This window comes from Schistocerca nitens, chromosome 3, assembly GCF_023898315.1.
Source record: "Schistocerca nitens isolate TAMUIC-IGC-003100 chromosome 3, iqSchNite1.1, whole genome shotgun sequence".
NCBI lineage: Eukaryota > Metazoa > Arthropoda > Insecta > Orthoptera > Acrididae > Schistocerca > Schistocerca nitens.
This window is the reverse complement of record NC_064616.1, coordinates 785,629,871-785,646,214: the sequence shown is the minus strand read 5'-3', so window position 1 is coordinate 785,646,214 and position 16,344 is coordinate 785,629,871. Positions and strand designations below refer to the sequence as shown.

The 16,344-nt window shown below is 43.4% G+C and overlaps 1 protein-coding gene across 1 annotated transcript in view; it reads left to right on the top strand.

The window, feature by feature from the left end:
* LOC126248800 (collagen alpha-1(XI) chain-like) overlaps positions 1-16,344 on the top strand; it is a 571,383-nt gene that overhangs the window by 338,756 nt on the left and 216,283 nt on the right. Inside the window, exon 4 of the mRNA XM_049950192.1 lies at positions 3,315-3,477. Within this exon, the coding sequence (XP_049806149.1) occupies positions 3,315-3,477 (163 nt within the window). The remainder of the gene's footprint in view (positions 1-3,314; positions 3,478-16,344) is intronic.

Below are 16,344 nucleotides of genomic sequence, written 5' to 3'. Positions count from 1 at the left end.
TAGAGACCGTCGAGTGTTACGGAGGGTGGTTGCAAAATATCCCATGAAATCAGCGGAAGGAATCACACTTGAGTTCCGAAGTGCTACCAGCAGTCCAGCTAGCACTGTATAAAGCGAGTTAAAAGATTGTCAAACGACCCCCCATAAACCACACATTTCTGAAGCAATGCTAAGCGAAGCTTGAGGTGATGTGAACAGCGAGCCCACTGGACAGTGGATGACTGGGAACGATCGTTTTGGAATGATGAGTCACACTATACCGTATTATAATCTGATGACGTGTCTGGTTTGGCGAATGCCTGGTGAACGTTACCCGCAATCATGTGTAGCGACAACAGTGAAGGGCAGAGAAGGCAGTGTCGCGGTAGAGGGTGTTTTCCATGGTTAGGGTGTGGTCTCCTTATTGCACTTAAGAAAAGGCAAAGTGCGGGAGGAAATGAACACTTGTAACAGCATTGTGTACGGATTAAAGAAGAAGAACAGTTCTTAGACGATGATTGTATCACTATGACAATACACCCTTTCGTAAAACAGCATCTGTGGGGCAGTGGTTTGTGGACAATAACGTTCCGAGAATGGACTGTCTTGCCCAGAGTCCGGACCTGAATCCAATGGAACATCTATGGAACGAGTTAGTATGTCGACATCGTTGCACACACCAGCGTTCGAGATCACTTTCTTGTCTGGTTTCGGCTCTGGAGAAAGAATGGCCTATCATTCTTCCACAGACATTCAGATACCTCACTGAAATTTCCAAATGTAGATGTAGATCTGGTTGTTCGATATACGGAACTTGTGATGGCTAACGAAAAAATGGTTCAAATGGCTCTGAGCACTATGGGACTTAACATCTTAGGTCAGCAGTCCCCTAGAACTTAGAACTATTTAAACCTAACTAACCTAAGGACATAACACACATCCATGCCCGAGGCACGATTCGAACCTGCGACCGTAGCAGTCCCACGGTTCCAGACTGCAGCGCCTAGAACCGCAAGATCACCGCGGCCGGCTGATGGCTAACGGCTAATTGCTCTGAGCACTATGGGACTTAACATCTGAGGTCATCAGTCACCTAGAACTTAGAACTACTTAAACCTATCTAACCTAAGGACATCACACACATCCATGCCCGAGGCAGGATTCGAACCTGCGATCGCAGCGGTCGCGCGGTTCCAGACTGAAGCGCCTAGAACCGTCCGACCACATCGGCCACTGAGGGCGCAGTATCAAGGTGAAGGAACCGAGAGCAAGAGCAAGCACAGGGCGACCAAAAAGTACGCTAACATCTCAAAGTGCAATAATTCACGGAATAATGTATGTAGAGAGGTACAAATTGACACACATGCTTGAAATTACAGGAGGTTTCATTGAAACTAAAACTGCACAAAATGAACAACATCTGGCGCTTCATACGGTACAAAAGCACTAATTAGCCTGACAGTCGATTTTTAGCGAAGACGATGTTCTTTATAACAAATGCTCAGTATGTCGAGCGTCATTCATCAACAATATCTGTATTCGAGGGACAATGTTGCGAACAGCACTGTACTTTGGTTCAAATGGCTCTGAGCACTATGGGACTCAACTGCTGTGGTCATTAGTCCCCTAGAACTTAGAACTACTTAAACCTAACTAACCTAAGGACATCACAAACATCCATGCCCGAAGCAGGATTCGAACCTGCGACCGTAGCAGTCGCACGGTTCCGGACTGCGCGCCTAGAACCGCGAGACCACCGCGGCCGGCAGCACTGTACTGCATATCCGTAGGTATGGTGAGAAATTGACGGCGGATGCTTTCTTTTAATGTCCCTGAAATTGTCCCCAGCAAAATTCAAGCCATCATAAAGGAGAAGGGTGGACACACCTCATATTTACGTCCTCTAATAGTTGTCCGGAAGCTTTCGGTCAGATAGTAGATAATCAAGATATTAAATGTTGTATTATGCTTCCTTTGAGCAAACCCGATGTTACATTCGTTTCTGTTAAAAGTTTAACATTAGAATGTGGACAAATCGTGTAAAATCTTGGAGTGCACCCCTACGAGAAGTACATTCTAACCTTATGAGGTAATGAGGTATGTGTTGATATCGTAAAAAGATCAAAATATTCGATCACCTGATACCAAAAACCTTGAGCAAGCAGTAAATAAAACAAAAGTAAAATTCGGAGTAGGAGTTAAAATCCATGGAGAAGAAACAAAAACTTTGAGGTTTGCCGATGGCATTGTAATTCTGTCAGAGACAGCAAAGGACTTGGAAGAGCAGCTGAACGGAATAGACAGTGTCTTGAAAAGAGGATATAAGATGACCATCAACAAAAGCAAAACGAGGGTATTGGAATGTAGTCGAATTAAATTGGGTGATGCTGAGGGAATTTGATTAGGAAATGTGTTTTGCTATTTGGGGAGCAAAATAACTGATGATGGTCGAAGTAGAGAGGATATAAAATGTAGACTGGCAATGGCAACGAAAGCGTTTCTGAAGAAGAGAAATTTGTTAACATCGAGTATAGATTTAAGTGTCAGGAAGTCGTTTCTGAAAGTATTTATATGGAGTGTAGCAATGTATGGAAGTGAAACATGGACGATAAATAGTTTCGAAATGTGGTGCTACAGAAGAATGCTGAAGGTTAGATGGATAGATCACGTAACCAATGAGGAGGTATTGAATAGAACTGGGGAGAAGAGGCATTTGTGGCACAACTTGACTAGAAGAAGGTATCGGTTCGTAGCACATGTTCTGAGGCATCAACGGATCACCAATTTAGTGTTGGCGGGCAGCGTGGAGGGTAAAAATCGTAGAGGGAGACCAAGAGATAAATACACTGAACAGATTCAGAAGGATGTGGGTTGCAGTAGGTAGTGGGAGATGAAGAAGCTTGCACGGCATAGAGTAGCATGGAGAGCTGCATCAAATCAGTCTCTGGACTGAAGACCACAACAACATACCAAAAACAACTTTCTTAGTACAAAAGTTTCCTTGTTACAGTACTATGCTCCAGGTGTGGTACTTAGCTGAGGCCGGCCGCAGGGGCCGAGCGGTTCTAGGCGCTACAGTCTGGAACCGCGCGACCACTACGGTCGTAGATTCGAATCCTGCCTCGGGCATCGATGTGTGTGATGTACTTAGGTTAGTTAGGTTTAAGTAGTTCTAAGTTCTAGGGCACTTATGACCGCAGCAGTTAAGTCCCATAGTGTTCAGAGCCATTTGAACCATATTTGAACTTAGCTGAGATTCGACTATAAATTACCTATAAAAGTATTTGTGTTTGCTTGTACGGAACGTTAGCAGGTTTGTGGATGCGTGTCTGCAGGTGGCACCGACTGGGCTTCAGCGTCAAGGGCGACGCGGCGACGCTGATCACCGACTGCGGCCAGACGGTGACCCGCGAGCTGCGCCGCTCGCTCGACTCCACCATCAGCAACGACGGCGTCCTCTTCCTGGGACAGCAGTTGCAGGACGAGGACTTCTACGCGGTGAGTCGCTATCTGCGTGCGCCAAGCCAAACACCAATGTTTCTGTATCTCAACCACATTGTAAGTAAACCTTACTTCTGCATCTGTTGCTGACAGCCACAGGCGATATACACGAATGTACAGTGCCAAAAAAATTTAGGAACATCAAGAAGGAGTTGTGCGACATAAACGAAAGTTGATATGTGTGTTTCTACACCTGAAAGATGATATCTATTCAAATTCCGTGCCAGTCGCATAAAAGTGGTGCTAATAGCTCCACTGTGAGGATGCAGATTTGGTTTGCTTTAAATACATGCTATAACCGTCGTGAGCGTCATTTACCTTTCATATTGGACGTGGTGAGTTGATGTTAGTCAAGAATGCCTTTAACGTGACCAAAACGCCATTATCAACCGGTCACTGAGTTTCAACAGGCTACGGGAATCTGGATGCTCCTTCTGCGATATTGCAGAAGGACTTGGCAGCAATGTAACCACTGGACATGATTGCTGGCAGCGGCGGTCACGAGAATGCACAGTCGCAAGAAGACAGCGCTCCGGACGGCCACGTGGCACTACAGAGAGGGAAGGCCATCCTGTTCGACGTATGGCTCTGATGCATTGTACTGCATATGCAGCAGCAATCCGAGCAGTAATTGGCACCACCGTGTCACAACAAACTGTTACAAATCGGTTACTTTAAGGACAACTCCTAGCCAGACTCCCTGAATATTCCACTGACCCAAAACCACCGCCATTTGCAACTTCAGTGGTGTCAAGCGAAAGCTCATTATAGGGAAGGATTGAAGTCTGTTGTGTTTTCTTATGAAAGCTGGTTCTGCCTCGGTGCCGGTGATGGCCGTGTGTTGGGTAGAAGGAGACTAGTTGAGGCCTGCAATTAACCAGTCTGCGTGCTATACACATTGGACCTACACATGGAGTTACGGCCTGTGGTGCGATTTTGCATGGCAACGGGAGCGTTCTCGAGGTTATCCCACGCATCCTGATTGCAATTGTACATTAATCTGGTGAGTCGGCCATCCATGAACAGCATTCCCAGATCTCTCTCCAATGGAACACATACGGGACATTATCGTCATCCACAGACAGCATTAACCGACCCTGTATTGACCGACCAAGTGCAACAGGCACGGAACTCCATCCCACGAACTGACATCTGCACCTGTACAGCACAATTCATGCACGTTTGCATACTTTTATTCAGCGTTCTGGCGGTTACACCGTTTATTAATGTACCAGCGTCTCACATTTCCAATGGTTGCAATGGCTTACCTCGAGCTTAAATTTACGTGTGCTCTTGCAATGTTAATCCACTAGATATGTTACTTAGGCAAATGTATTTCTGAAATTTCATTACTCTAAATTAATTACTTTTTGGTGTTGCGAATTTTTCCGTTAGTTTCTTTTGTGGAATTGGTGCCCGGCAGCTCGTAAGTAATAAAAATTTCATACATCTCCATCAAGAACTGATAATAAACATTTCTTTATTGTAACTGCTTTCAGTCCTCAGACTATCATCAGGTAACTTACGACGGTTAAAACATGGCGATTTAAAACCTATGGAACCAAATAATATAAACTCTATCATAGCTCACTGTTGTCAAGCAGTAAAATATATTACAGTGTTAATAATAATATATTCCAGATTCTGTTTGTCTTCGTTCTATATAAGGTGTCTGACAAAAAACGAGGCACCTGGAAGGGCGAGAGCAAACTAAATATCACGGTTTGAGAGGCTATATAACGTTATATCAGTAATTATAGGTCGCCTCCGTAGCTGAGTAGTCAGCGCAGCTGCCATGTGAGGGGTGTTCGATTCTCAGCCGGGTTGAGGATTTTATACGCTCGGGGATTGGGTGTTGTGTTGTCCTCCTCATCCACCACCGTCGACACGCAAGTCACCGAAGTACCGTCAAGTAAATACTTGAACTAGGCGGCCTAACAACCTCTGATTGGGTAGCCTGGCCAAAAATACCAAACGATCATTTCATTTTATTTCAGTGATCACAAAATCGACTCAAATTTACAGATAATTCGACACTGTGCGCCCACTTATCAGTATGACGTTACGCCCATTCTGGTCTGGATTCAAGCGTTGATTCGGTTGGGTAGTGTGTCCTAAACCCGTTGTATCCTCTCCTTAGGCAAGCTGGTTCACAACTGTTGTAACTGCTCCTTGATATCCTTGATAGTGGTACTGGGACGGAGTTGGCATCCGAGATGTTCCCAGGCATGTTCAATTGGGGACATATCAAGGGATGTTGCTGACCATGTGACTACCTAAAATTACGCAGACAGTTCATAAAGACACGTGGCACATGTGGACGAGCATCGCCCTGTTGAAAAATGGCACCACAATACCGTCATTTGAGAGAGAGCACATGAGAATGCAGGATGTCCGTGACATGCCATTGTGATCGCAGAGTTCCCTCAGTCACTACCAGCAATGGTCACTATCAGCAATGTCCTGAAGTCATACCTGGCCACACCATGATGCCTCGAGTAACACCGCAGAAAATTTCCAAAATATTGGGAGATTGGGACCTCTGCCCAGGTCACCAGTATACTCACCAACGATGATTGTCCGGTGTAGCGCAGAACCGCAACTCATCGCTGAGCACAATGTGATACCATTCATCAGCACTCCATGCTTTCCGGTGTTAGTACCACTCCAAAAGCACCCGTTTGTGTTGTGGTGTTAACAGCAGGCTATGCACGGGCGGTAATTTCCTAGTCTGGTTGCTGATAATCTCTGACGAATGATTTGGAATGACACAATGTTGCAAGGAGTCCAGCACAACATGGCGATCTTCCTTTTTGGTGGTCGGACATGAGGAGAGCGACTGGAACCTTGACGACGAGTATGCCTACCTTCATGTTCCAGTGCAGTCCAATATGCAATACTAAACACGAACAACAATAATGCACTCCGGTAGCCATTCTACCTGTCACAGAGAATTGCAGTTCTAATCATTTACATACCTGGTGCTGTCGTATACGTGTATGAAGTTACATTGACAGCTGAACATGTCTTCTGAAGTTTCATTTTTATGTCATGGAGTGTATACACTGCCATAAAAAAATAGTACACCCAGAAAGATAACTTCGGTTTTGATCCAGTGACAGCATATGCCCCCTGGGAGATAGTACTGATAATGGTTTCAGTGTCGTTCACCAATAGATAGCGCAGTGGCATAGCTACCAGATCGCCTTCTTTGTCTGCCCTTTAATACGGAATGCTCACAACCAGAAGCCTCAGTGTGGTGCGAATGTGTGAAACAAGCAGGCATCCATGCCACAGAGATGCACTCGTGCTTTGAACAGTCAACTGAGTGAATTTGAAAGGGGTCAAATTGTGGCCTTCCTTGAGGTGGGAGGGTCCTTTGAAACAATTGGCACACAAGTGGGATGTGCTGTGTCAGTTGTGCAACGATGCTGGTATCAGTGGTCACGTGAAGATTCTCACAGTGGTAGACGAGGTCCTGGAAGTCCTCACAGCACAACTGCCTGCCAGGATAGTCGTATTGTAAGGGCAGCAGTGGCAGATCATACAGCTACCACACCAGGGCATGTGAGTCTAGACGTGTCAACACGAACTGTTGTGGACTGGTTATTAGCGGTGGGACTACGGGCATGCGCATCTCCAGCCGTCTTCCACTCACGCCACAGCATCGACATGCACGAGCTGGTGCCGTCAGAGAATCAGTTGGAAGATGAAATGGCACGCCGTGGTCTTCAGCGGTGAAACCAGATTCTGCCTAACTGCAAGTGCTGGTCGTTTGCGCGTAGTATGATGTAGACCTGGTAAGCACTGTCTCGTAGGTACTTTCGTCCGAGACACACTGGCTCCACCCCAGCCCTTACGGTCTGGACTGTGGTAAGCAACAACTCTCGTACAACTTTAGTGTTTCTGGAGCAAACACTAATCAGTGCTCGGTACACACAGAATGTTGTTAGACCCATTCTTTTGCCATTCTTGCAATAGGAAGATGATGTGTTGTTCCAGCAGGATAATGCTTTCCCACGCACAGCCACTGAAACTCAACGTGTCTGCAAGACATGCAGCATTTTCTCTGGCCAGCACAGTCTCCAAACTTGTCTCCAATCTAGCACATGGGACGAGAAGTGACTCCTGCGACTCGTCAACCAACAACTCTTACAGAATTAAATGAACAGGTCGAGCAGGCGTGGCATAACGTATCCCTGAACGGCATTCGCCGTCTGTACGATCACCTAGATGCCACAGTTAGCGCCTCCACTGCCGCTCGTGGAGGCTACACCACGTACTAATATGGGTGTTGCAGCAAGGGTCAATGCCTGGTACCACAGAACCGCTTATGCTATTGATCTGTAAATGTAATCATTTCATGTACTCCATATGCACTGATGCAACAATAAGTCTTGAGTGAATTAGAAACCTCTAAAAGGGTGTACTTATTTTCTCCGGCAGTGCATCTACAGGGTGATTCAAAAAGAATACCACAACTTTAAAAATGTGTATTTAATGAAAGAAACATAATATAACCTTCTGTTATACATCATTACAAAGAGTATTTAAAAAGGTTTTTTTTTCACTCAAAAACAAGTTCAGAGATGTTCAATATGGCCCCCTCCAGACACACGAGCAATATCAACCCGATACTCCAACTCGTTCCACACTCTCTGTAGCATATCAGGCGTAACAGTTTGGATAGCTGCTGTTATTTCTCGTTTCAAATCATCAATGGTGGCTGGGAGAGGTGGCCGAAACACCATATCCTTAACATACCCCCATAAGAAAAAATCGCAGGGGGTAAGATCAGGGCTTCTTGGAGGCCAGTGATGAAGTGCTCTGTCACGGGCTGCCTGGCGGCCGATCCATCGCCTCGGGTAGTTGACGTTCACGTAGTTACGGACAGATAAGTGCCAATGTGGTGGCGCTCCATCCTGCTGAGATATGAATTGTAGTGCTTCTTGTTTGAGCTGAGGGAACAGCCAATTCTCTAACATCTCCAGATACTGTAGTCCAGTTACAGTAGCACCTTCGAAGAAAAAGGGACCAAAAACGTTATTGGCTGAAATGCCACAGAAAACGTTCACCTTAGGCGAGTCACGTTCATACTGAGTTGTTTCCCGCGGATTCTCAGTGCCCCATATACAGACATTGTGACGGTTGACTTTCCCATTAGTGTGGAAAGTTGCTTCATCACTAAACACAATCTTTGAAACGAAAGATTTATCTGTTTCCATTTGAGCAAGGATAAAATCACAGAAATCGATTCTTTTAATCTTATCAGCTGCAGACAGTGCTTGAACCAATTTCAGACGATAAGGTTTCATAACTAACCTTTTTCGTAGGACTCTCCATACAGTTGATTGTGGAATTTGCAGCTCTCTGCTAGCTCTGCGAGTCGATTTTCCTGGGCTGCGAACAAATGCTTGCTGGATGCGTGCTACATTTTCATCACTCGTTCTCGGCCGTCCAGAACTTTTCCCTTTCACAAACACCCATTCTCTGTAAACTGTTTATACCAACGTTTAATACACCACCTATCAGGAGGTTTAACACCATACTTCGTTCGAAATGCACGCTGAACAACTGTCGTCGATTCACTTCTGCCGTACTCAATAACACAAAAAGCTTTCTGTTGAGCGGTCGCCATCTTATCATCAACTGACGCTGACGCCTAGTCAACAGCGCCTCAAGCGAACAAATGTACAACTAAATGAAACTTTATAGCTCCCTTAATTCGCCGACAGATAGTGCTTAGCTCTGCCTTTTGTCGTTGCAGAGTTTTAAATTCCTAAAGTTGTGGTATTCTTTTTGAATCACCCTGTATAATCTAGTTCCAACATTTCGTGTGAAGGCACTATATTATCCGCTGGTGACTGCACAGGTGATTTATTTATTTACACGTCAAGTTCTGTAGGACCAAATTGAGGAGCAAATCTCCAAGGTCACGGAACCTATTAGTACATGAAATTACGACATAAAAGTAATAACAGATAAAAATAAAATGTTTATGAACCCGAAAAAGTCAATCCATAAGATTAAGTAAACGCGCAATCAACAATACAACAAGAATCAGCTAAATTTTTCAAGGAACTCCTCCACAGAATAGAAGGAGTAATCCATGAGGAAACTCTTCAGTTTCAATTTGAAAGTTCGAGGATTACTGCTAAGGCTTTTGAATTGAAGTGGTAGCTTATTAAAAATGGACGCAGCAGTATACTACACACCTTTCTGCACAATAGTTAAGGAAGTCCGATCCAAATGCAGGTTTGATTTCTGCCGAGTATTAACTGAGTGGAAGCTGCTTATTCTTGGGAATAAGCTAATACAGTTAACAAGAAATGACAGCAAGGCAAGAGAGAGAGAGGCCAATGTCAAAATACCCAGACTCGTGAGCCGCTGTGGCTGAGCGGTTCTAGGCGCTTCAGTCCGGAACCGCGTTGCTGCTACGGTTGCAGGTTCGAGTCCTGCCTAGGGCATGAATGTGTGTGATGTCCTTAGGTTAGTTAGGTGTAAGTAGTTCTAAGTCTAGGGGCTGATGACCTCATATGTTAAGTCCCATAGTGCTGAGAGCCATTTGAACCAGACTCATGAAAAAGGGTCGACAAGAGGTTCGTGAACTTACACCACTTATTGCCAGAACCGCCCGTTTCTGAGCCAAAAATATCCTTTTAGAATGGGGAGAGTTACTCCAAAGTATAATACCATACGACATAAGCGAATGAAAATAAGCAAAGTAGACTAATTTTCGTGTCGAACGACCACTCACTTCAGACACCGTTCGAATGGTAAAAATGGCAGCATTAAGTCTTTGAACAAGATCCTGAACGAGGGCTTTCCACAATAGTTTACTATCTATTTTAACACCTAGAAATTTGCACTGATCAGTTTAACTAATCATATGCCCATTCTGTGAAATTAAATCGTGAAGTTGTGTTGAATAGTGTCTTAGAAACTGTAAAAACTGAGTCTTACTGTGATTTAGCATTAGTTTATTTTCTACAAGCCATGAGCTTAGGCCATGAACTGCATTATTTGAAACCGAGCCAATGTTGCACACGACATCCTTTACTACCAACTAGTGTCATCAGAAAATAGAAATATTTTAGAGTTACTCGTAATACTAGAGGGCATATCATTTATATAAATAAGGAACAGCTAGTGGCCCCAATACTGATCCCTTGGGCACCCCCCACTTGACCGTACCCCACTCAGACCCCACATCACAGCCATTCTCAACATTGTGAATAATGACCTTTTGCTGTCTGTTGCTAAAGTAAGACGTGAACCAATGATGAGCTACTCCGCGTATTCTGTAATGGTCCAACTTGTGGAGCAGTATTTTGTGATCAACACAAACACCTTAGTGAAATCGAAAAAACATGCCTAGCGTTCGAAACCTTTTGTTTAACCCATCCAGTACCTCACAGAGAAAAGAGAATATAGCATTTTCAGTTGTTAAACGACTTCTAAAGCCGAACTGTACATTTTGTAGCAAATCGTATGATATAAAATGATCAATTATCCTTACATACACAGCCTTTTCAATAACTTTAGCAAACATTGATGGCATAGAAATAGGTCTAAAATTATCGACATTATCCTTTTCTCCCCTTTTATAAAGCGGCTTTACTACTGAGTACTTTAATCGATCAGGAAACTGACCATTCCTAAAGAAAAAATTACAAATATGGCTACATGAAGGGCTAACAGATGCAGCACAGTACTTTAATATTCTGCTAGGCACTCCATCATAACCACAGAGTCCTTAGTCTTCAGTGATTTAATTATTGACTCAATCTCCCCCTTATCTGTATCTCAGAGGAGTATTTCAGACATCAGTCTTGGAAAGGCATTTGCCAAGAAAGTTACATGATTATCTGTAGAAACTAAATTTTTATTTAATTCACCAGCAACGCTCAGAAAATTATTGTTAAATACTGTATGTATATCTGATTTATGAGTAACAAAAATATTTTTACTACGAACTGACTTTATATCGTCGACCTTGTGTTGCTGACCAGACACTTCCTTCACAACTGACCATATGGTTTTAATATTGTCCTCTGAATTAGCTATCCTATTTGGTTTGTACTGTGGGACCTCCGCTCGAAATGTTGAAACCAGACTGTATGTGTACAGAACGAAGACAAACAGCGTTTGTAACATTTTATTATTGTCAGTATATTTTCCTGCTTGACAACAGTGCCTCGTTAAGGATTTGACGCTATAGGTTTTACATCGCCATGTCTTAATTTAGCTGATTATCTGAGGACTGAAACCGGCTGTAATAAGGTAGTATTTATTATCAGCTCCTCGCGGTAAACCGTGAATTTTTTAAATATATTAGAACGTGCTTTTGGCGTTTTTATCAGTCGATCAATTGTAAATGACCGCTTTTCTTGTCATCAACTCGATGCTGCTTACTCATTGTTGATAGTGTTTTCCTTGTATTTCTCAGTATTCGTCAATGTTTATTCGATACGTTAGCTTGATGTATTACAAAAAGTGTTTGGTGGTAAGGAACGTATTTCCGATTCCCGTTGGATTATCTTTACGGAAAAAAATGTACGAGAGCAATGGAAATGTCCCCTGTGCCTTTAGCCCCATAAATCAGGGAGGGTTTCTTCATTTGTACCCAACTGACATTCTTCCTTTCCTACGTTTAATCGTTGTTTCTTAAATGTACCTGTTTAACTGCAGATCACAGCGAAACTCAGTGCCAACAAATAGTCTATTCCTCTAGAATAGCGCTACAAGGTCCGCAAAGCCTGAAGTCCCCACCCAATGTTCGGAGAGCTGTCAACAGTGCTAATTATCCTTACTGAATGACTGTTGACATAATCCAGATCTACTGCACATAATCCAGTGCATGGAAACTTAAGGCACCAGGCTCCCTTCCCCATACCGACAAAATGCTGATGATGAAAAACTCTTCAGTCGCCAGAACTGGAACCAGCTACGACTGCATAAGTAACCTCGGCTGTGTAAGCTGGTTACCTCTGTACTGAGAGCGGAAAGTCACCTTAAGTGGTGGCTGGGTTGAGATATGATAGCGTGTCCCATCTCACAATAGCTAATTTGATTACCCATCTGCTAATTGAAATGAGTTTGTGTCCGCCACATCTGAGCAACTTAAGTGAACCAATGCGATGATTTCATTTCAAGACGTCATTTCCTTATGATTCCGGCCATTTCTGCTACGGAGATGTTACGAGAACTCAAATGGGCATCCCTCGAGAAAGGCGACGTTCGTTTCGAGGAGCGCTATTAAGAAAATTTAGAGAACCAGCATTTGAGGTTGATTGCAGAACGATTCTACTCCCACCAACGGACATTTCGCTTTAGGAAATAAAACAAGGCAAGTGAGATATGGTTCGTACACGAGACATGTAGATAGTCGTTTTTCCCTCGCTCTGTTTGCGGGTGGAACAGAAAAGAAGATGACTAATAGCGGTACAGTATACCCTCTGCCATGCACCACACAGTGGTATGTGTACAGTGTTGCATAATGGCTATCATGTTGCAGTTTTTGTGGCACTAAAGACAAACAAATCTTAGCTGAGACCGATAATCTCCAGAATATGATTTGTCTGGTGCATGTTACATTTACTGATGAGCTTTCCATTAAGTCGACAGCTTGATTTGAGAAAAAAAGTGTTACGTAGGTGCTTTTAACACGCTTCTCACACAACACGAGAACCGAGGAAACAAATTTTTCAGTTCTACATTGTATTCCTGTAACCGCTGTCCCATAGTGTCACACTTAGTGAATTGCGTATCTCCGCCACTGCCAACCCATGGCATTTATTTGCAGTCCTAGCATTTCACAGAGCTGTGCATAAAAACACGACCTACACAGTCTTGCTGCAGTCTTTGCTAGTCGGTGAATATCAGCACTCTTTCTGTTGAACATTTGTAGAAAGTTAGAACTGAGTGTCCGAACCGGACACGAACTCGGATCTCTGAATTTCGCGTGCAGCGCACAACCAATTTCTCTATCCCAGCATACCTAATGGAACGCTTAGAAGGGTCAGTTTCTTGCCCCTCTGTATACCTTTAAAACTCTACGGAATATTTCTGCTATGTTGTTTCTCACACAAGTGCTAGTTCTACACTAATGAACTAGGATGTGTTGTTAGTAGCGAACTATTCATGTCACGTCGTGGTCTTCAGTCCTGAGACTGATTTGATGCAGCTCTCCACGCTACTCTATCCTGTGCAATCTTCTTCATCTCCCAGTACCTACTGCAGCCTACATCCTTCTGAATCTGCTTAGTGTATTCATCTCGTGGTCTCCCTCTACGATTTTTACCCTCCACACTGCCCTCCAATGATAAATTTGTGATCCCTTGATGCCTCAAAACATGTCCTACCAACCGATCCCTTCTTCTAGTCAAGTTGTGCCACAAACTTCTCTTCTCCCCAATCCTATTCAATACCTCCTCATTAGTTACGTGATCTACCCACCTTATCTTCAGCATTCTTCTGTAGCACCACATTTCGAAAGCTTCTATTCTCTTCTTGTCCAAACTAGTTATCGTCCATGTTTCACTTCCATACATGGCTACACTCCATACAAATACTTTCAGAAACGACTTCCTGACACTTAAATCTATACCCGATGTTAACAAATTTCTCTTCTTCAGAAACGATTTCCTTGCCATTGCCAGTCTACATTTTATATCCTCTCTACTTCGACCATCATCAGTTATTTTACTCCCTAAATAGCAAAACTCCTTTAGTAATTCAAGTGTCTCATTTCCTAATCTAATTCCCTCAGCATCACCCGATTTAATTTGACTACATTCCATTATCCTCGTTTTGCTTTTGTTGATGTTCATCTTATATCCTCCTTTCAAGACACTGTCCATTCCGTTCAACTGCTCTTCCAAGTCCTTTGCTGTCTCTGACAGAATTACAATGTCATCGGCAAACCTCAAAGTTTTTACTTCTTCTCCATGAATTTTAATACCTACTCCGAATTTTTCTTTTGTTTCCTTTACTGCTTGCTCAATATAAAGATTGAATAACATCGGGGAGAGGCTACAACCCTGTCTCACTCCTTTCCCAACCACTGCTTCCCTTTCATGCCCCTCGACTCTTATAACTGCCATCTGGTTTCTGTACAAATTGTAAATTGTAAATCTAGGTCCAGCAAACAGCTTTATTTTGTCTCAGATGTTTCTCGCAAAGTGCACTCCGGGAAAAAAAAAAACTTATCGCAACTTTTACACTGATAGAGTTTCGCTCGTTTCTTTGTGGATGAATTAGGGTGGACGCTTCCTTTTTTATGTATCTGAGCATCGTGTTATTCACTGTCTCGGCTGAAAGCAAGAAGTAGTTAAAGTATACTGTGGTATTGCCCTCTTCTGCTTCATTTTAGCTTGCAGATACACCAGATTAGTTTTCATAAGGAGCCTACTCAGGTCGTTTTTAGAACTTCAACATTATTCAAAATGACTGCAAAAGTTTTAACGATTAACAACCAGTTTGAGACATAAGTACTTAATTGCGCTACTAGATTATGATAGTAAAGTTTTCGTTTTACATTGTGAGTACGGCATTTAATGTATTTCTCTGCTTGGAACACGATTTACTTCAGACAGCAGTCGGAAATGATTCCCAGGAGCCCGTCCATCGCTGTCTTGGAACCTGATCTCAGATGCTCATCTGTTCTACATTTAATTATTCCGACGACAGCGAGGTGATTAAACGCAAAGCACTATCTTGCCTAAGAGGATAACGAGCCCAGTGCGATCACAACAGGATCCCATGTTTGTTGTTCTGATTTCTGGAGATATTTTCTAGGCATTTTGATGCCCCTACTATCTGAAACAATGCCAAGCAATTGCAGCAGACCGTTTTGAATCATATTTTTGTGTTAGGCCAAATATGACAGAGCAGAGATGGTTTTAAATAATTTAAATTAATTAATTCAAAATCTTCACAAAGGGATAGAATGTGTGATAGACTTTGTGTATAAAAGGGTTTAGAAGTTAATATGATCTGTAGTATTATGCGCGATGTAAAATGTAAATGTCGTGTGACTAGGGCCTCCCGTCTGATAGACCGTTCGCCGGGTGCAAGTCATTCGATTTGACGCCACTTCGGCGACTTGCGCGTCGATGGGGATGAAATGAAGATGATTAGGCAACACAACACCCAATCCCTGAGCGTAGAAAATCTCCGACCCAGCCGGGAATCGAACCCGGGCCCTTAGGATTGACATTCTGTCGCGCTGACCACTTTTTTTAAATCCCATTTTGTTCTATTTTGTTCGTTGTATATGTTCGGGGCGGACGTCTCATGACATCCGTTCAGGTTGTTCGTTGATCCGTTCACTCAGGTTTTTTTATTTATTTATTTATTACAGAGGGTAGCTAACCCTCTGACCGAAAACGCTGAGCTACCGTGCCGGCTCAGCTATCGGGGGCTCATGCGTGATAAATGGAACTAAACAACTCTTTTTCGGGTAAACACCTTGGCCACCTTTCCCGATGAACGGTCTGTCCACTTTTCCCGATGGGACGCCATGTCGGCATTAGTGGTCCCCAGATGAAGCTATCAAACCGAAAGTAAATAACAAGGAACAACATTTGTAGGCCAAATTCTTTGTTTAAACGTTGAAATTGTAAGAAAGCACTACTCTGTGTGTGAGTGACGCAACAAGAATAATGTAAATGGCTTACCTTACATCAGACGACTGAAAATCAGAAAAGTTCTTCGAAAAAGAAATTACGGAACGAGCTTCCTCTGTGAAACTCATTGACAGCAATGATGGTGTATGTGAGAACTGTACATATGGTAGCACACATTATCCTGGCCGCACTGCGATCGGTGGAAGTCGGCTGCCTTCGTGCTGTTCTGGAATGT